The following is a 21,085-nucleotide window of genomic DNA, read 5'->3' as shown; positions in this document are numbered from 1 at the left end:
GCAGCCACACGCGCCGGCGTTCACTCAACCCTGACATTTTTTTTTTTTTTTTTTTTTTTTTGCATATGTTACGCAAGAGAACTTTATTCGGCAGGGCCTGCATTACATAATTCAAACGCGGAGTGAAATAGTTCATGTATATTTCAGGGCCGATACATGATTCACTCGATGCGCTGTGCCGTTTTTTTTCGCCCACTTTTCTATCACTTTTTTTAAGTAAATGAAGAGCTCATGTCGGAAAGGATCATGATTGGTCTTGAAAGATTTCTATGCGAGAGAGAGAGAGAGCGCTGTTGTCAGGGTTTCTGTCATAAGTTGAATCGTTTCCGTCCGCAGATTTTTTCCTTGAGTATTTTTCATAGATGCTGTTGACATATAGAAAACATATACAGGTAACAGCCGACTTACGACTAACTCGACTTACGACCACCCGTACTTACGACCACGACCTTCAGACCCTATTTCCTAATTTTTTTAATTCTACGTGCTAGCAGGCTTGCAATGTGTACGACAATTTTGGCGAGCCAGCCAGCATCTCACACTCGCACAGCAATCGACCGCGTGATGGCACCAGGAGGGGGGAGTTTGCGAGTCATTTAGCCTCCGAGTCTCTTTAACATTTTGAATGGATTTCAACTTACGACCATTTTGACTTACAGCCGTTTGGTCGGAACGGAACTCGGTCGTAAGTCGGATGTTACCTTTGCTTTGTTTTTTTTTGGTCGTTTTTAGTCACTTTGAGTTGTTGTGCGTCATGTGGAACGGATACAGATTTATTTTCAGCATTTTTGGCCATGATATTCATCAAGGAGGAGACTTTTGCGACTTGGAATTGAAGCGTATTTACGTGGGGAGCAGGAGATGTGAGTAAATTTCTTTTCGTCAATGGAATTCTACAGGTTTTTTGTTTGTTTTCAACATTTAGCTTATAGTAGACACAGTTCACCATGATGTCATTGATCCACTGGTGAAAAGGACGCTCTGATCCTCTCCTGTTTCATCTAGAACTGCTTCATGTCACAAGGAGGGTGCAGAAAGTGCTTAAGATTGAATGACTGTCTTTGTGTTGTCATATTATTTAGTTTTTTTATTGGTGTTTTTGACTTCAAGATGGCGCCGTGAGAGTGGCAGCCTTTACAGCAGCAGCAGTTTTGTTTTTCTACTTCTTCCTTTCCTTTCCTCTTCCTTCCATCACTTTGCTGCTGTGAAATGTAAATTTCTCCACTAATGAAGGCTAATCCAATCCAATTCCACATCCGCCCGTCCATCCATTTTCAACAGATCATATACCCTGGATTGGTCGCCAGTCAGTCACATAGAGACAACCATTCACACAGCCCCTTATGCAGTGGAAACCGATCCCGCAAGTCCGTGGGAAAGGAGAAACCACTCCACACTTCCAAATCTAGCAATGACTCCCATGAATAAATCTCCATATTTCATGAGAGTTTGTATGACCCGAATAATGATTCTTCCGCTCGTTCAATCTTCCCTTTATTGTGCTTCCAGATGGATGGACGGATCTCCATTCTTTTTATCCTTGAGTGTGACGCAGTGCAGTTTTCCTATGCAAAAATTTCACTCGAGGGAGGGGGGGGGGGGGTCATATGTCATTCGTTAAAGAACCTCTCTCGTTCACGCAATGCAGTTCTGTCTTCAGATGAGCATCATTTCATTCCCAAAGCTCCCTGTTGATGTCGCGTTGTCATTTTGAAAGCCATCTGACAGATGCTCTTCTCTCAAAATCTGCACCAAAGCACATAAGACAGACCAGAAAGGGATGGAAAGGAAGGATGGAGCAATGGTGGGGTGTGGGGGGGGGGGGGTATGACCAAGCTAATCAGATGAGACTGTCCGCTAACATCCAACAACTGCTGCAAAGGTCTGCAGGGGGGGGGGGGGGGCTGGTAGATCTGAAAAAGGCTGTTTACTGTCAAAGCGGGGGCGAGTGTAATGCACAGCGAGAGAGGGAGCGTGAGAAAGGGAGAGAAAAAAAATTACACTGATCTGGCTTTTTATTTCAAATTTAGACACTTAAAGGATAACCGACACCATTTTTTTTGTTTCCTAACTGACGCCAGAAAAACGTTTCATAGCATCTAAAATACCCATAACATATACAGTAAAGCCTCGTTATATCGATATCGGATATATCGATAGTCCCGGTTATATCGATATTTTTCGGACGCCCTTGGATATCGATATAACGAGACTTTACTGTATATATATATTGCATAGAATGCAGTTGTATGACGAGCACATTGATTCATTTATATAATTTTATAAAACCATGCCAATTAGCACATGCGTACACACTGTTCCTCTGAAGTATGATTTTCCCATAATTTTAACAATTATAATTTTTAATTACATTTTTTGGGGGAGGGGAATGGGGAGTTTTTGCACCACTTTTATCAACAATACCAAAATACGACACTAGACGTCAGTATTGGATAAGAAAATTACACTGGTGGTTTTTTTACGTCGCACCCGCGATAAATTTGATTTAGAAATGTCTGTTATCATTATAATTCGACAAAATATAACGAAAATGGCCTACACACACACACACAAAAAGACAATAACATAAAAACAGTTTCATTCGCGTATGGAAATGTACATAAAAATACTGCAATCACCGTCATACTACAAAGATCGTCAGTTTGTGGAGGGTTATTGTGTTAATTAGCCTGACTATTTCCAAAGAAAAGAAGTACAGAACGCCATGCTCTCAGAGAGGCTTTTAGAAAAGATTTATGTCGCTGTTTGCTTTCACGCATGATGAGTGGGCAGGCACGCCACAAACTATTTGTAAACAAGCCATTAAAACGTATTTTTTTGCCCGCCATGTTGCTGTCAATATGATTTTTTGTTTGCATTTCATCTTTGCGTGGTATGTATGTGTATAATGTCTGAAATATTGATGTTATTTCCGGCAATAATGACGAATCGACGTGTCAAATGTGTCCTAAAATTGACAATTTCATCCACTAAAAAGTGGGTGTGTACTAAAAGGAATGAGTGACATTTAATTGGCTAATTTTGGACTGTCCCTAATATTGACCAATCAGAATATAAATAGGCGGGATTTATCTCATGGACAGTTTTTTAGTGTTTTTCTGCTACCAGAGGGGCGTGGCCTACGCTGTGACTGAAGCTGGACCGACCGTGTCACCAAGGTCGCCGAAAAGGACCTACTTACGTACTTTTTCATTGATTACCTGCTTCAATAACTCATCCGAAGACAAAAACTGTGAGTTTGCTCTCAATTTTTTGTCCCTACCCCCCTTTTTACGCCTACAACGCTGTGCTAGTTACTTTCCCCAAATGGTGCGACTATCCCCTCGCTGTCAAAATGAGCTCACATGGGGAAGCGATGCCGGCGAGGCTAACTAACCCGCTAGCTCTTATTAGCCTCGTCAAGCTATGCAATGATCCAAATGTTCTGTTTTATCGACTGGAAGGATCATAAAAAAAAATTTCCCAGTGCAGTGGTGCCCTTTGCCCACGTGCGTTTTATCACCGGTGTCGTATTTACTCTTTCTTTACAACACTTTTGGTTGACCCTGAAATTTAGTTCATTGCATGCATTGAATGTATTTTTTTTTCAATTGGAAATTGCTACTAGCAAGTTGTCAACATCTAATTTGGAAGCACATTAGCCAGCTATGTGGAGGATCTCCCGAGAGGATAATATTATTGGCTGGAACGCTCAGATGACTTGTTGCTCTGTGGTGAAAAAGAAGGCTCAAAGTACAGTACAGTGATACCTTGGCTTACGAACTTAATTGCTTCCCAGACAGAGTGTGTGAGGCGAAAAGTGTGTATCCCAAAAATTAATGTCCCATAGGAAACCATTAAAATGAGAATAATCCGTTCCCAGGTCCCCATAAAGCATAATTTTCTACTTTCTAATTTTCTAAGCCTTAAAACTACACAAAATATACCTTAAAGAAATAAACTGTACTGTATAATAAAGTCGTTTTCTTTACCTTTGTGATGATCGGTGATGGCTTGATGGAATGGAGGGGCCGGTTTCATCAGCAAAAACAAAATGAATGGATAAATGAATAAATAAACAGATAAATAAATTCATAAATAATTGTGCAAACAAATAAGTAGTTCATTGAATAACAAAAAAAATAAATGCACCCAAAAAAATAAATGAATGCATGTATAAATAAATAAATTAATTAATTAATATGAATGGGAAAAAATGGGAAATTGAGTGAACGCTTGGCGCGTGTGGCTGCCGCTGCTCACCCTCAGAAAAAATATCCTATGACTGTAAAGTGTCCTTGAAACTTTTGAAAGGCGGTTAGAAATGTATTATTATTATTATTATTATTATTATATTGTCATCATGCAATTGGTGTTTTGTGACATATCCACGTAACATCCAACTTACGACCGGCTCAACTTACGACCACCTGTACTCATGACCATCACCTCCAGACCCTATTTTTTTAGAAATGAAATGTATTATTATTATTATTATTATTATTATTAAAGAAGCTCACTTGGATTCTATTCATTTCAACCTGTCAGCTCTTATTAAACGAGGCGTTGTGCATTTTCCACAATACCCCCCTCCCCCATCATCATCATCATCATCATCATAATGCTTGTCAACTCCGACCCGCCCTATTTGTTGTATTGCTGAAATCAACCGGTTTGCCTAGTGCAACTGCAACAACCCTCGTTTCGCCTCACAAACTGCAGTTCTGAGTACATATTTCTTGACCATAATGACTCAACGGACGCCATACATCGGATTTCGTTTACTCCATTGAATGACGCTTGCCAATTTAGGGGAAATTGAGCCGATATATAGTCAAGGCTTGCCTGTAAGTGTTAGCCCTTTATGTACCACGGTATTGATTCATTCAACCGGGAATAACTCAAATAGATAGCTAATAGATTGCTAGCTAGCTAGTTAGACAGCTAATAGATAGCAAATAGATAGCGAGCTAGGTAGCCAGCAACGGTGACCCCGTTCAATCGGGAATGACTCAAATAGATCGAGTTAGCTAGCTAGCTAATAGATAACTAATAGATAGCTAGCTAGTTGGACAGCTAATAGATAGCAAATAGCTAGCTAGCTAGGCAGCCAGCAACGGTGACCCGGTTTAATAATAACTCAAATAGATCAAGTTAGCTAGCTAGATAATAGATAACTAATAGATAGCTAGATAGCTAGTTAGACAGCTAATAGATAGCACATATATAGCAAATAGATAGCTAGCGAGGTAGCCAGCAAGGGTGACCCCGTTCAACATACATATTGATTGGTATAGTTATATCAATCAATACATACATTTTGATTGATATATGAGTTAATAATGAGTTAATCTTTGCTGAAACCATTGCCCCAAATCTGATTTTCAAAATAAAATCAAACAAAGTCACATTGGACTTCAGCAGCCATAATATTGTCCCATTTCCCCCGACAGTTTATGAGCTCATATGTTTTTTTTTTTTTTAAGGACACATTTTGTTTGGTCTGCGATCGGAATTCCATCGGGGACACTGAGGCAGCGTTTTATTTGTGCAAGACGTGCTCGCATCACCAAACGCCACCCGTCGGTTCTGTGCGCGATTTAGGAGAACACAAGTAGCATTGAGTAGAGGAGATGGAGGAATTTTTTTTGTTTTTTTTTTTGTTTTTGACGCTGAAATGGTTGGTGGCGGTCAGACAGACGGCTACTCCGCCTCCTCCTCTTCAAATACCAAACGGCCTCTTTGACTTTCCCTCTTGCATTGGCTTGTTTTCCTCTCGCTATTGTTCATTGTAGCGTATCTCGCTAGGGGTTTTCACGCTTACTTTCTTCTCCTAACACCATCCGATGTTCCGAAAAGTCTTCCCAGGAATAGAACGTAATGAGTCTGCCATTCCCCGAAATGGTTCATTTTTTTTGTTTGTTTTTTTTTTGTTGTGCTTGGGTGCTGATAAAGCGCTGGTCAGACCTCTGGCAATGTTTTCCCCTTCCACACAGGGGCAGAATTTTCCTGTTTTTTTCCATGTTAGCACTTTGTTCTAGCTTCAACTGTTGTTAAAGCGCTATATAAACCAATATGTATGTATTGCATTGTATTTTGGGCAGCTGCCCCCATTTCAAGCTCAGATAACTCCAGACCCATATAATTTAGGAAATAACTCCTTTTTCTCATGAAAGAAGAGAGTCTAAGGTTTTTTTACGCTGCCATAAATGTTTATCTATTAGCTGGCTGGCTGGTTAGCTGGCTATCTATGAGCTATCTATTAGCTGGCTAGCTATCTATTAGCTCGCTATCTAGTTAGCTGGCTATCTATTAGCTATCTGGCTTGCTGGCTGTCTATTAGCTATCTGGTAGCTAGCTAGCTATCAAAAAAATAAATGAATGCATGGATAAATAAATACATTAATTAATTAATATGAATGGGAAATTGAGTGAACGCTTGGCGCATGTGGCTGCCGCTGCTCACCCACAGAAAAACCGATCCCGTGACTGTAAAGTGACCTTGAGAGTTTTGAAAGGCGCTTACAAACGAAATGTATTATTATTCTAGATAGCTTGTTGTGTTGAGTTCATTCTGTCTGCTTCTTGTCTGTTACAAATTAGCTATATAGCTAATAGCATCCTGTTGTCAGTGACTCGAGTATGTGGTGATATAATGGCTGGGCTGGGCTGGGCTTTATATGAGGCAAAATGACATATATGTATTGAGAATGACAAGACGCCATTTTAGAGACCCCCCCCCCCTCCTCCTTAAAGTGACCTTCTTACTTCTTAGCCTCAAACAGTTAAATCCCGTTCCGGTGTTTGAAATAAGAGGAAACGATAACGCGTGAGCCATTGTAAGGCAGAGACGCTAAGCGGCCATTGTGATGTTGCAAGGCAACCCCCATAACCGCCGCCCCCCCCCCCTTCTCACTCGAACGCAGCCTTACGCCATCCCATCCCACCCTCGCCGTGCCCATATTAGGGCAAAATGTCAGCAAGCTCCTGGCAAGCGTGCTCAACCCCCAACACGCTTTCGCTTGTCACATTTGCTCCAGTGAAGAGAAACCATGAGAGGACGCTGCCCCCCTAACCCAATTTTCAAGGCACCTTTTTTTGCTGACAGATTTTATAATAATAATAATAATAATAATAATACATTCATTAAAAAAATGAATGAATGAATAACAAATAAATAAATTAATGAATAAATACATGAATTAAAAATGAATTAATGACTGAATAAATTAATTGATAAATGATTGAATAAATAAATGACTTAAAAATGGAAAAAGAAACAAATGAATGGATGATTAAATTAATGAATAAATGAATACATACATGCATGAATGAATGAATAAATAAATAAATGAATGAAAAAAGAAATTAACAAATGAATTAATAAAAATGAATGAATCAACAAATAAATAAATAAATGAATAAATAAATAAATTAATGAATAAATACATGAATTAAAAATGAATTAATGACTGAATAAATTAATTGATAAATGATTGAATAAATAAATGACTTAAAAATGGAAAAAGAAACAAATGAATGGATGATTAAATGAATAAATACATGCATAAATGAATGAATAAATAAATAAATTAATGAATAAATACATGAATTAAAAATGAATTAATGACTGAGTAAATTAATTGATAAATGATTGAATAAATAAATGACTTAAAAATGGAAAAAGAAACAAATGAATGGATGATTAAATGAATGAATAAATGAATAAATACATGCATACATGAATGAATAAATAAATAAATAACTAAATTAATGAATGAAAAAAGAAATTAACAAATGAATAAATAAAAAATGAATGAATGAACAAATAAATAAATAAATAAATAAAAGGTTCGTGAATAAATCAATTATTTTTAAAAATGAATTGCGGGTTTTTATTTAGTCAAAAAATTATTTAGTAAAAAAAATGACCACTCAATTTAAGTGTAAAAAAATAAAATAATGATGATTTAAAGGTTTGGTATCAAGTTATTTATCTTGCACCCTTTGGATCACAACTCATCTGGTTTCTCTTGACCACCCCCCCCCCCACCCCCGACCTCCTTTGAGGACTTGCATTTCATCCCACTGACCATTAGCAGCCCGACCGTTGATATTTGATCCTCCAGACGGAAGCTTAATCGGCTCTATTTTGGATACAGTCGAGTCCATTTCACTTTTGATTAATTCAGTGATGAGTGTGCGTGTGCGCTGTCGTGATGCATGCGTGAGTCAGGATGGTTGGGGAGGTGGTCAGGTTTGTTTTCATTTTGGATTGGATTGGATTGGATTTGCCTTTATTAGTTTCGCAGTGGAGAAATTTACATTTCACAGCAGAAAAGTGATGAAAGAAATGAAAGTAGAAAAGCAAAACCCTTAGATAATGTTGATTTCAACCCAATTCTTATTATTTTATTTTATTTTATTTTATTTTATTTTATTTTATTATTATAGTAGTAGTATTATTATATTATTATATTATATTATGTTAAATTATATTATATTATATTATATTATATTATATTATTATATTATATTATATTATATTATATTATATTTTTATTACTTATTTTGTTATATTATATTATATTATATTATATTATTTTTTATTTTATTTTATTTTATTTTATTTTATTTTATTTTATTATTATTATTAATTATTATTATTATTATTATCATTATTATTCGTAGTATTATTATTATATTATATTATTATATTTTTTTATTACTTATTTTATTATTATATTATATTATATTTTTATTTTTATTTTTATTTTTATGTATTATTATTATTTTATTATTAATTGTTTTTCTTCTCATTTCAGAGAGAAGGACAACCCGAATGAGATTGACAGCAACCTGAGGTCCTGCTCCACAGAAGGTAAAACAGTCCAGGACACCATTTTGGGCAATAACTCACACTGACCTTTATTTAATCACATCTTTTAATGAAGCAAGACGGTTGCGTACGTAACTTTTTTTTCATTCCTATCGATAACTTTATTGAGTTTAACTCATTCGCTGCCATAAAGCGCCGGTCAGACCTCTGGTGCAATCCTGCATTTAATCCACTGTCAATGTGCTTGCACAGTCATCCAATCCAAGACTCGCCAGGGAATCAAAGCTGGCAGACTTCATGATGCCCGATTATTTGTGTGTGGGAATGTGCGTGAGGAATGAATAGCGGGACTGACTTTAGTCGCGACTCGTTGGTGGGGGGGTGTGGGGGGGGCGCATAGAGAAATGCAGTGTGATCATCATGTGCGCGGTGAAAGCACACTGCGTCTTTTGTTGTGACTTCACACTGCTGAAGAAAGACTCACTCTCTACAGAAGATGATTAATGTGCACTTTCGTTCTTGTTGCACAAGTGGAAATGTTCACATTCAATGGCGGCGGTCTCAGTTTATTTTATTTTCTTGCATTTATTTATTTATTTAAAACAAATATTGTATTTATTTTTTTCATTTATTTCAATCCTCATTAGGGTCATGCGGGTGAGGGCTCAAGGGGGGAGCTGGAGGCTATGCAAATTTCCCCATTGCGGGACGAATGTAGGTTTTTTGATTATCCCAACGTCTTTGGGCGCAAGTTGGGGGACACCCTGAATTGGTTTATTTGTATTTGTATTTTTATTTTTATTTGTATTTTTATTTTTATTTTTATTTTTATTTTTTTTATTTTTATTTTTATTTTTTTTTTTATGTATTTTTTTATTTTTATTTTTATTTTTATTTGTACTTTTTTTATTTGTACTATTTTTATGTGTACTATTTTTATTTATACTATTTTTATTTTTATTTTTATTTTTATTTTTATTTTTATTTTTATTTTTATTATTTTTATTTTTATTTTTAATTTGTACTATTTTTATTTTTATTTTTATTTTTATTTTAGTTTTGTATATATAATTTTCTTTTATTTTAGCTTTTATATATATAACTGAATTTTATTTTATTTTAGTTTTGTTTTTATGTATTCATTTTATATCATTTTATTGTATTTTATTTTTGCGGTCACGTTGTACTCACAAAATCCGGCACGGCGAAGCATTTTCATATACTGCCTCCTGATTTGATTATTATTATATTATTCTTATTTTTGCGTGTATGTCTTTTTGACGACAATTTTGCCCATCAGGTTTTGCTGGGATGGGTAACCTGCTAAAAGTCCTAACAAGGGAAATAGAGAACTATCCTCACTTTTTCCTGGACTTTGAAAGTAAGTCTGGCGGAGGAGTGGTGATAAAAAAAAAAAAAAAAACAGGTGGAAAAAGGAGAAGATTTTTATTTTGTTTGTGTTTGCAGGTTTTGCTTCTTGTTTTCTCTTAGCACAAACGCCACTCTCAACTCAACTCCAAATCCGCCATTTCTCACCTGTTTTTCAACACTTTTTAACATCACTTCCGCTTTTCTTCCTCTCTCTCTTTTTCAGAAGCCAAATGGGGAATCTGTTAAAAGTGCTCACTTGCAGCGAGCTTGAACAGGGGCCAAACTTTTTCCTTGACTTTGAAAGTGAGCCAAAGTCATTATTCCAACCCCCCTTCTCCTCACAAGAGGTCAAGGGTCAATCTATTCCCCTCTCGATTGTCCAACACCGATTACTATTATTTGTTGTCATCATTGAAATCCGAAATGAACTGAAAATGAGGTTGACCCTTGACCTTAGCCGGCTTGCTTTAGCTCTCTTCTGCATGTATGCCTTACTAGTTTGGGAAACAAATATTGGTGCAATTTGATCATGTGTTTTTATTATTATAATTATTATGCAATTGTTTTTTTTTTTTTAAAGGTATCCCTCTATTGGTTGTTGCCATGAACAAACGGCATTGCACTCACCTTCCAAAATTAATTAATAAATGTGTGTTGTGTTTGAATAAATAAATAGATAAATTAATATGTGCCTGAATACATAAATAAATATATAAATAAATACATAAATAAATGGATAAACTAATAAATAATAGATATATAGATGGATGAATGAATTAATGAGCATGTTTTTGAATAAACACATAAATAAATGGATAAATGAATACAAAATAAATGAAAGGATTAATGAATGAATGAATGAACGCATGTTTGAATGAATAAATAAATAAATAAATGGATGAGCAAATAAATAGACGCCTGTTTGAATAAATAAATAAATTCAATTCATGAATAATTAAATAAATAAATACATACATAAATGCATGAATACATCAATAAATAAATGCGTAAATAAAGAAACACATCAATCCATAAATGGATAATCAAATAAATCAATACATTAATGGATGAAAGGATTAATGAAGAAATGAAGAAATAAATGCCTGTTTGAATAAATAAATAAATAAATAAATAAATAAATAAATAAATGGCTAAATAAATAAATAGGCGTGCGTTAGAAGATAGAAATACATAAATAAATAAATAGATGAACAAATGAATTTATAAATAAATAAATAGATAAATTAATGGATTAATGACTCAATGACTCAATGAATCAATTGATAAATAAATACATTTTTAAAATAAATAAATATATAAAGTAATGGATGAATGGATTAATGAATACATGAATGCTTGTTTGAATAAATAAATAAATAAACTTTAAAAATAAATAGATGTGTGTTTGAACATAGAAATACATAAATAAATAAATGGAAAAATAAATGGATAAATGAATGAATAAATACATTTTAATGGATGAATGGATTAATAAATCAATGGCTAAATTAATGCATGTTTGAATAAATAAATAAATAAAAACTAATAAATCTGCCCACCACTAACACCAATTGATGAAATAAAAACACAAGACACAAAATATGACGTTGGGAAACGGGGAAGCCTTTTGTATGTATTTTCCTCATCATATTTGCTCTTTTCTTTTCGTTGCTTTATGTGTGTGTGTGTGTGTCCACCTTTAGACGCGCAACCCACAGAAGGAGAGTGTGAAGTCTGGAACCAGGTCGACGCCGTCCTTCGGGACTCCGAAAGCATCCTGTCGGGTCTGCAGGCCTACAAAGGAGCCGGACAAGAAATCAGAGATGTGAGAGGAACCTCAATGAAAATGGCATCAATGTAATCAATGACGAATGCGGGGCTCATACTGGATGTCTTTTTCCCCTTTAGGCAATCCAAAACCCAAGTGACTTCATGCTTCAAGAACGAGCCTGGAACTCGGTGTGCCCTCTTGTCATCAAACTCAAGAAGTTCTACTGTTTCTCTCGACGACTTGGTGTGTGGTAATATCACAACATTTTTATGTATTCCTTTTTTTTTCGACGGACCCCAATAGTCGCAATTTTCTGTTTAAATGCAGAGGAGGCTCTGGGGAGTTTGTTGGAGTCCCTGACGTGTCCCCCCTGCACGCCCACCCAGCACCTCGAAAAGGAACAGGCGCTAGCGAAACAGTTTGCAGAAATCCTTCACTTCACTCTGCGCTTCGATGAGCTCAAGGTGACCAACGATGCACTCTCACATCGTGATCTCACATATGCCGGGTCGAGTGAACGCTGGCGCGTGTGGCTGCCGCTGCTCACCCGCAGAAAAAACTTATCTTATGACTGTAAAGTGACCTTAAGAGTTTTGAAAGGCGCTTATAATTGACATTTATTATTATTATGATTATATTTATTACTTTTTTGCCCCGCCCCCGCCTCTGACTCGATGCTCGTTTGACCTCAGATGAGGATTCCCGCCATCCAAAATGACTTCAGCTACTACAGAAGAACCATCAGTCGAAACCGGATCAACAATATGAATGTGAGCTATTTCGGAAATAATAGCGACGTAGATTAACTCATTCACTGCCGGACGATGTGCAAAAAAATGTGTCCACTCCAGTGCCAGGGTTTTTGTCATTGTCAACTCGAATTACAGGACCAGCAGAATAGTGAGTTTTAGGACTATATAAACATTCAGTGCAGCGTAAGAAAGCTTAGACTATCTTCTTTCATCAGAAAAAAAAGTTAATTCCTAAGTTATATGGGTCTGGAGTTATATGAGCTTGAAATGGGGGCAGTTGTACAAAACATATATAAAGGTAACATCCGAGTTACGACCGGGTTCCGTTCCAACAAAGCTGTCGTAAGTCAAATGGTCGTAAGTCGAAATCCATTCAAAATGGCCGACGTGATGTTTACACCACATGTTAATCTGTTATTGTTAAGCACCGTTTTCTATTGAATACTATTATATACCAAACTACAGTTCATTTATACATTTTATAACTTTTAGCATCATTTTTATCATTTTATAAGTACAGGTGGTCGTAAGTACAGGTGGTCGTAAGTACAGGTAGTCGTAACTCGCGCCGGTCGTAACACGGATGTTACCTGTATTGATTTATATAGCGCTTTAACAACAGTGGTAACAAAGCGCTAACATGGGATAAAAGGAAAATGCTACTCCATCGTGGAAGGGGAAAAAAATTGTCAGTGGGCTGACCAGCGCTTTATCGGCACCCAAAGAAGACAAAGCAAAACACGAACATATTGGGAAATGGCGCTCTACGTCATATTTTCAATTCCTGAAAAAAAAATCGTGAAATGGCAGCGAATGAGTTAATAAAGTCAACCATTACACTTTGCTCCTTGGTTCATCTGAATCCAAAAGGTCAAAGGTCATTTTTTTATTTTTAAAGCATTTTTTTCCCCTTTCATTGTGATGACGCAGCTGGATATTGAAAACGAAGTGAATAACGAGATGGCCAATAGGATGTCTCTGTTTTACGCCGAGGCTACGCCGATGCTGAAAACGCTCAGCAACGCAACCACAAATTTTGTAACCGAGGTAAGCGGGCAGGCGTCGTTTGCAAACGATATTTCATTTGTTTACATTTTTTTTTTTTTTGTGATCATATTTTCCTTGATTTGCATCATTTCCTAGAACCAAACTCTTCCGCTGGAGAACACGACGGACTGTCTGAGCACCATGGCCAGCGTCTGTAAAGTCATGTTGGAGACACCGTGAGTTCATATATGGACGGAGTGCGTGCTTTTATTTTGAAAGGGCCATTGAGACTAAAGCAAAACCATTTCGGGAAAAATAAGTAGCGTATTTTCCGGTGTATAAGGTGCCTTAATTTTCTTTAAAACCTTATAATGTGGTGCGCCTTATATATGGAAATAGTTTTAAAATAGGTGCACCTTATAGTCTGATGTGCCTTATTTATGGAAAAGGTTTGTAAATACACTATTCATTGGGGGTGCACCTTATAATGGGGTGTGCCTTATATTTGGAAAACTTTGATATATTTGTGTATTATATTTTATTTTATTTTTATTCATTGAAGGTGCGCCTTATACACAGGTGCGCCTTCTATATGGAAATAGTTTGAAAATAGGTGCGCCTTATACTCTGGTGTGCCTTCATTGGGGGTGCACCTTATAATGCAGTGTGCCTTATATTTGGAAAACTTTGATATATTTGTGTATTAAATATTCATTGGTGCGCCTTATATAAAATAGGTGCGCCTTATAGTCCGGTTTGCCTTATACAGTATGTGGAAAAAGTTTGAAAATACAATTCATTGGGGGTGCGCCTTATACTCTGGTGCGCCTTATATATGGAAATTTTTTGAAAATACACCATTCATTGGAGGTGCGCCTTATACACTGGTGCGGCTTATACACCGGAAAATCCGATAACATTTTTAAGCCTTTTCTTCTTTGTGCAGGGAATATTCAAGTCGCTTCAGCAGCGAAGACACTCTCCTATTCTGCATGAGGGTCATGGTCGGCGTGATTATTCTTTACGATCACGTCCACCCCAACGGGGCCTTCAACAAGTCCTCCAAAATCGACGTAAGTGCCAACCCGGGCGGAAGCGGCCGTCGCCGCCATGCCACTCATCTTGATGATTGTCTTGCTAGATGAAAGGCTGCATCAAAGTACTGAAGGACCAACCGGCAGACAACGTGGAAGGCCTGCTGAACGCCCTCAAGTAGGTCGTCGCAGTGAAATTTGAACTCCTTTCAACTTTGATAGTTCAAAGGCAGAGTGTAGACTGCAAGGTTAAAAAAAATCCCATCAATCAGGCTCCACAAATAACCCGCACAAGCCATCTGTACACTTGATGCAAAAAGCTTCCAACCCAGCTAAGCAGAACACAATTGATGAGGAACTAGGTAAAATTATTGCAGAGAAAGCATTGCTCATTCCTCAAGATGGTGATAGAAGAAGGCTACGTTCCTCATCAAGTGTTCAATGCTGATGCACATTTATTATACATAAAATAAGGTATATTTTGTGTATTTTTAGAAAATTATAAAGTAGAAAATTATGTTTTATGGAGACCTGGGAACGGATTATCCTCATTTTAATGGTTTCCTATGGGAAATTATTTTTTGGGATGCACACATTTCGCCTTACACACTGTCTGGGAACCAATTAAGTTCGTAAGCCAAGGTATCATTGTACGTGCTATATCTTAAATCCGGGTTCGAACCCCCAAATATTTTTTAAGTTGACCCTGACCCACCCGTGACCCCAATGTTGATATTTCTATTGAATAACGCAAATGTGCATCTAAATATGTTTTTTCTCTACAGATTCACCACAAAACACCTGAATGACGAATCCACTCCGAAAAACATCCGATCGATGCTCCAGTAATCTGATTTTTTTTAATCAAAATGAGGAAAATGGAAGCTCCGAACTCAAATAAGATGTACATGTTTACATTTTTTAAAAGGCCTTTTCATACTTTGCATACAGGCATTCGCCCCATTTTTAACTCATTCACTGCCAGATGTGCAAAACAATAATAATACATTTGATTTATAAGTGCCTTTCAAAACTCTAAAGGTCACTTTACAGTCAGTTTTTCTGTGGGCGAGCAGCGGCAGCCACTCACGCCATCATTCACTCAACCCAGAAGTAACTCAAATAGATTGAAAGCTAGCTCACTAGCAAATAGAAATAATAATAATAATAATAATAATAATAATAATAATAATAATAATAATAATAATAATACATTTCATTTATAATTGCCTTTCAAAACTCTCAAGGTCACTTTACAGTCACAGGAGACGTTTTTCTGTGGGTGAGCAGCGGCCGCCACACGCGCCAGCGTTCACTCAACCCGGAAGTAACTCAAATACATTGAAAGCTAGCTAGCTGGCTAATAGAAATAATAATAATAATAATAATAATAATAATAATAATAATAATAGATAGATAGATAGATAGATAGATAGATAGATAGATAGATAGATAGATAGATAGATAGATAGATAGATAGATAGATAGATAGATAGATAGATAGATAGATAGATAGATACCGAGCTAATAGATAGCCAGCTAGACAGCTTGACGACTGGCTACATAACTAATAGATAGCCAGCCTGATAGCTAGCTAGACAGCTAACGACTAGCTAATAATAATAATAATAATAATAATAATAATAATAATAATTAATAATTGGAGATAATTAGATTGAATGTACCTCTATGCGTCTCGCAGTGGAGAAATTTACATTTCACAGCAGCAAAGTTATGAAAGGAAGAGGAAAGGAAAAAAAGAAGTAGAAAAACAAAATACAGGAGCTTCTCCACTCTCGCGGCGCCATCTTGAAGTAAAAACAAAAACAAAACAAAAAATAGCGCTGAGACAACAGCTGAAAGCTGGAACAAAGCACTAACATGGAAAAAAAAGGAAATGCTGCCCCCTTGTGGAAAGGAAAAAAAACATAACCAGTGCTTTATCGGCACTCAAGCATGAAAAAAAACAGAAGCCAAACAAATTCGGGAATGGCGCTCTAAGTACTATTTTCAATTCCCGAATAAATTTGTGAATGGCAGTGAATGAGTTCAAGGTGTACTCGACGACGGGAACATTTTTTAGTCTTTTCGGCCTTACATAATCGTTGTTTTGTTGACGAATTTTGTTTTTTTTAATGTCTGTCAATCAAGAAGAGCACAATGCATCTGTTTAAAATGGGCACGTACTCCACACAATCAATAATTGTTCCATTTATGTAAAAAAAAAAAATGAAAATATGTTCAAATAATCGATATTTTTTACCAACCCCCCCCCCCCCCTTCTTCATCCCTCCCTCCCTGTTTATATTCTTATTTCACTCTTGTTAATATATTGATCACTTTTGAAAGATTTTTTTATGCCTTATCTGTCCGTGTGTGTGTGTGTGTGTGTGAGGTGAAGGAATTAATGTATTTCTAAATTATTACCGAGATTTCTTTTTATTATTATTATTATGTTATGAATATTTTTATTCCCTCGTCTGTCTTTTTTTATTGCCTTATAATTAACATTTTGAGCTACTGTACTCTGTTAAACGGTCTTAAAACGGAAACGCCCCTTTTTGTGGACAAGCTAATGAAGTCAAATTTGTATTTTATTGCTGAAGGGATTGTGTGAATTGGATAATAAATGTGATACATTTCATATTCGATTAGCTTTATTAAAAGATACCAACGTGGGGACAAATGGGAGACAAATGGCAGACAAATGGGGGACATTTTTTTTTCCTTCGTCTCCTTACAGGTGTCCATGCGCGTCATTCTGCGAAATGTGTGATTGACAGAGGGATTGTCCAGCGCTGAAACTCAAACAGCGGTGTACCTGTAAGAGGGAGCCATAAAGTGAGTTTTCCCAATTGTATGTGTTAAAGCACGGGTGTCCAAGTCAAGGCCCGCGGGCCAAATCTTCGTCTTCATTTTTTCAAACGGAAACGAATAGGTCAACAGGAGCCGATGACCTACTGGGAAGACTCCTGTTGGAACGCTGGGAAGCCTTGAGCGCTTCCACGCTCATCCTGGGTACCGCCGTCCTCACTGGACCTGGACGCAGGATCTCCGCTGCCTCCTTGGGGTAGCTCTGAGTATGAGACGCCCACTGGGGCCGAGACTGGCTCTGAAGTGGCGGTGGAGGAGGTGGCAAAGGAGGTTGGGGTGTGCTGAGGAACATCTATGAGATACAAAGAAGACCATATCTTGATCTTCAAGAAGCGTGTTTTGATATGTTGCTCATTTGCTTTACCAGCGATTTAGCTTTGCGCAGTTTGTAGGCGGTCTCCAGTCGCTTTTTCTGTCTCCCGTCGTCCGGTTCCTCCGTTGTCCTACCAAACACGGTCGCTTTGCTCTTCATCTTCCTGGAAACAGACAAGAATCTTGATTGACAGACTACCCAGAACCCCAAAAAGCTACTTCCTGCCTTACGTTGGGCTCGTTTGTCCGACAGAGTCCGAATTGTCCAGATAGTTGAAGCGGACGATGTCTTTAGGACATCTATCCGAGTCTCTCCAAGGTGGATTCACGATTACTTTCTTGTCTTTTATGAATCTGCTCCTGGACGTCACCCCGACGTCCTGGTTGGTGGATCCTTGGAGGACCTCATCCAGGGAGAGCCCTTGTGTCTGTTCTTGTGGCCAGGCGTCCTGCGGTGATAGGTTTTAGACCACCATGTTTGGACACCTGTTTCATGTGAAGAAAAAAAAATCTTTGGAGACCTTTTTGATCGGCGCAGCGAGCAGAATCTCTTGCACACTGTTGATGTAGTGCCTCTTCCACACGCCTTGCTCAAAAACCGTCGGGGAAAATCCGATGAACCAACCGAGTTTCAGACACTTGGGCATCCAGAGCTGGTCCAGGTCCACGATGCTTTTCCAGTGCCAGCTCACCTGTCGTCACGGGTACAACCTCTCCCAGGTTACACGTTTGTTACCTGGTGCTAGCACGGTTAGTTCCTTACCCGTGCGCAGCGACAGAGGCTACGAGGATCCAAGAAGGAGAAGATGTAGAGGCAAATGGCTCTCGGGAGAATGCGAGTGAAGTCAGCGGCTAGCGGAGGAAGCCGTCGACTGACGCAGCGGTCGATAAAACGTAGCTGCTCCTTAGTGCAGCCTTCCATGAAGTCGCGCAGCACCGACTTCCTCTGTCGGTCGGACCATCTGGCGAACTGACGAGCAAGGCCATCAAATGGAGACGCGCTAGCGGAATCTGAACGCAGAAATCCACCTACCCACTTTACTAGAAGGCTTCGCCGCTCCTCAAAAATCTGAAAATGACAAGGATGTTCATTTTAAACGACACCTTTGATACGTCTGTGTAAGCTCTCAGTCGTACAGGATTGGTCCATCGATGAGAAGGATTCTTCAGCCATGGTGGGGTGAGGTTTAATTTGTATCGTTCCTACAACAGTTTTCTTTGGCAGCATAGGCTTAGTGATGCTGATGAGGCGATACCAGAGCAAATGCGGCAATCAGGCCAGTCGTAGACCCCATAATCAGTCAGGACAATAAAAGTAATCAGTGTAGCCTCTGCCCCCCCCAACCTGAGAGCAGGGATAGCATAGCAGAGTCTGGCACTGGCCACATCTGGACAGTAGGGATATCCAGGTAACATCCGACTTACGACTGGCTTGACTTACAACCACCCGTACTTACGACCACGACATCCAGACCCTATTTTTATTGTTTTAATTCTACGCCTGGTAGCGCAACGCGCTAGCAGGCCGACAACGCATACGACATTTTTGGACAGCCATCATGTCACACACTCACCCAGCAATCTACCGCGGGATGGCACCAGAGGGGGGGGAGGTTGTGAGTCATTTATCCTACGAGTCTCTATTCAACATTTTGAATGGATTTCGACTTACGACCATGCGGTCAGAACGGAACTCGTCGTAAATCCCGATGTTGCCTGTATATATATATAGGGCCAAAACTACCAGCAAATTTTAGTTCACTGGCGAAGCCTCTTGGGTAAGAAGTTGGATAAAAACGTCAGACACCTTCAAAGAAGTACAGATGACGGTTGAAGAAACCTTCTCATCGATGGACCACTCCTGATGTTTACCTAAAGTCTTTATTTCGGTTCATGGTCATGCGTTTCATGTTGAAATCATTGCCATTTTTATTTTCTGACCTTACTGTTGGAAACCGAGTGGTTCAGAGGTGTCCAGGCGCTCATCTTGGTCTGCATTTTAGCAGGACTTGCAGAGGACATCGTCGCGTGCGGCGTTTTCTTACTCATCTGGAGTCACGGAGGTGATCGTGTTAAACTAAACATGTACATAATAAACTCACTATCATTTCAGGCGGGAAGAATAACTCCAACATCGAAACTAAATGTTTTTTTTTATTCCATAGCTTGGGCATGTCTCTAACGATAACTCGACTTCCTAATGCGCCTCCTGTGCGTGGTTTACATGTTCCCATAGTAACGGTGAGTGTGCTTTCCTTACACGGCCTGGTTGCCAGAGAATGTCACACACCCAGAGGATGCTGTGGTGTGTGCATGATAAAGGCGTGCTTAAATGTCTGTCTGTCTATCTATCTATCTATCTATCTATCTATCTATCTATCTATCTATCTATCTATCTATCTATCTATCTATCTATCTATCTATCTATCTATCTATCTATCTATCTATCTATCTATATATATAGCTAGCTAGCTAGCTAACTATTTAGGTCACCATCTAGCCTTCTATCTATTAACTAGCTTTCTATCTGAGTTATTCCGGGTTGAGTGAACGCTGGGGACGTGTGGCTGCCGCTGCTCACCCACAGGAAAAAAACTTCTGACTGTAAAGTGACCTTGAGAGTTTTGAAAGGTGCTTATAAATGAAATGTATTATTATTATTATTATTATAAGAAGCTCTGATGCTGCAGCTGCACAAGGTTGGCAAAAATCAGACTGTTTTTCCTCAGAATTCTGATTTTAAAGTGACATTAAACCCTTAATCGCCTAAGCCGATATCTTAACCGATTTTTTTTTTCTTCAATTATTTATTCTTTTTCCCTGGGTGTGCAAATAAGAAGCATGACTATTGTGTAGGGCCTGAGTAAACGTTTGAAATTGCAATGTTTGCAAGCTAATTCAACGTTTTTTATTTATTTGTTTACTTCCGGGGCGATTTCCGGGAAGCTGAAAACAACATGGAGCATTTTTACCCGTTCGCGAATTTAATAGAATTCTACTCTGAAATTAGCCTAAAATCCAAAGACATTAAATCTGTTCTTGATCTGAAATCCAGTTTCCATGTCCTCCCCCGTAGTAGCGTCGTATCAATCGGATACCCATGAGTCGCCATGAACCAATTGACCCGGAAGTACATAAATGCACT

The 21,085-nt window shown here is 38.0% G+C and overlaps 2 protein-coding genes across 6 annotated transcripts; one reads left to right on the top strand and one right to left on the bottom strand.

Moving 5' to 3' along the window:
- Nucleotides 1-3,128: 3,128 nt before the first annotated feature.
- On the top strand, nucleotides 3,129-17,831 carry cyria (CYFIP related Rac1 interactor A). 4 transcript variants are annotated; one of them, XR_016118495.1, is made up of 15 exons: nucleotides 3,129-3,253; nucleotides 8,826-8,881; nucleotides 10,140-10,220; nucleotides 10,434-10,513; nucleotides 11,914-12,035; nucleotides 12,119-12,224; nucleotides 12,309-12,445; nucleotides 12,674-12,751; nucleotides 13,664-13,780; nucleotides 13,877-13,956; nucleotides 14,667-14,793; nucleotides 14,862-14,932; nucleotides 15,540-15,658; nucleotides 17,498-17,595; nucleotides 17,693-17,831. XR_016118495.1 is itself a non-coding variant. In XM_089022270.1 (13 exons), exons 4-13 carry the CDS (start codon nucleotides 10,441-10,443, stop codon nucleotides 15,601-15,603), a joined length of 975 nt encoding a protein of 324 aa, XP_088878396.1. In that variant the 5' UTR covers nucleotides 3,129-3,253; nucleotides 8,826-8,881; nucleotides 10,140-10,220; nucleotides 10,434-10,440; the 3' UTR covers nucleotides 15,604-16,345. The 4 variants fall into 4 exon arrangements, 3 of the variants coding, with proteins under 3 accessions (XP_088878396.1, XP_088878397.1, XP_088878398.1); XM_089022270.1 differs by lacking the exons at nucleotides 17,498-17,595; nucleotides 17,693-17,831 and having other exon boundaries at nucleotides 15,540-16,345; XM_089022271.1 differs by lacking the exons at nucleotides 10,140-10,220; nucleotides 17,498-17,595; nucleotides 17,693-17,831 and having other exon boundaries at nucleotides 15,540-16,345.
- fbxo16 (F-box protein 16) lies at nucleotides 17,435-20,110 on the bottom strand. 2 transcript variants are annotated; one of them, XM_089022269.1, is made up of 7 exons: nucleotides 18,974-20,110; nucleotides 18,704-18,910; nucleotides 18,462-18,632; nucleotides 18,172-18,389; nucleotides 17,993-18,104; nucleotides 17,716-17,920; nucleotides 17,435-17,575 (listed from the first exon to the last, which is right to left on the bottom strand). In XM_089022269.1, exons 2-7 carry the CDS (start codon nucleotides 18,860-18,862, stop codon nucleotides 17,511-17,513), a joined length of 930 nt encoding a protein of 309 aa, XP_088878395.1. In that variant the 5' UTR covers nucleotides 18,863-18,910; nucleotides 18,974-20,110; the 3' UTR covers nucleotides 17,435-17,510. The 2 variants fall into 2 exon arrangements, with proteins under 2 accessions (XP_088878395.1, XP_088878394.1); XM_089022268.1 differs by having other exon boundaries at nucleotides 18,704-19,009; nucleotides 19,882-20,110.
- Nucleotides 20,111-21,085: the final 975 nt, after the last annotated feature.

The sequence above is a fragment of the Hippocampus bargibanti genome, linkage group LG19 (genome assembly GCF_051943395.1).
Source record: "Hippocampus bargibanti isolate YZ-2025 linkage group LG19, ASM5194339v1, whole genome shotgun sequence".
NCBI lineage: Eukaryota > Metazoa > Chordata > Actinopteri > Syngnathiformes > Syngnathidae > Hippocampus > Hippocampus bargibanti.
The sequence above is the reverse complement of the archived record's forward strand: the minus strand, read 5'-3'. Positions and strand labels throughout refer to the sequence as shown.

Excerpts from the sequence above, each read along its gene's own strand:
- cyria (XM_089022271.1), top strand. The coding sequence starts at position 10,441 with ATGGGGAATCTGTTAAAAGTGCTCACTTGCAGCGAGCTTGAACAGGGG. Across the intron at positions 12,446-12,673 it reads TGCGCTTCGATGAGCTCAAG|ATGAGGATTCCCGCCATCCA; the intron begins GTGACCAACGAT and ends GTTTGACCTCAG. Across the intron at positions 13,957-14,666 it reads AAAGTCATGTTGGAGACACC|GGAATATTCAAGTCGCTTCA; the intron begins GTGAGTTCATAT and ends TTCTTTGTGCAG.
- fbxo16 (XM_089022268.1), bottom strand. The coding sequence starts at position 19,989 with ATGAGTAAGAAAACGCCGCACGCGACGATGTCCTCTGCAAGTCCTGCT. Across the intron at positions 18,105-18,171 it reads GTCGGACAAACGAGCCCAAC|GAAGATGAAGAGCAAAGCGA; the intron begins GTAAGGCAGGAA and ends GTCTGTTTCCAG. Across the intron at positions 17,921-17,992 it reads TGCGCAAAGCTAAATCGCTG|ATGTTCCTCAGCACACCCCA; the intron begins GTAAAGCAAATG and ends TGTATCTCATAG.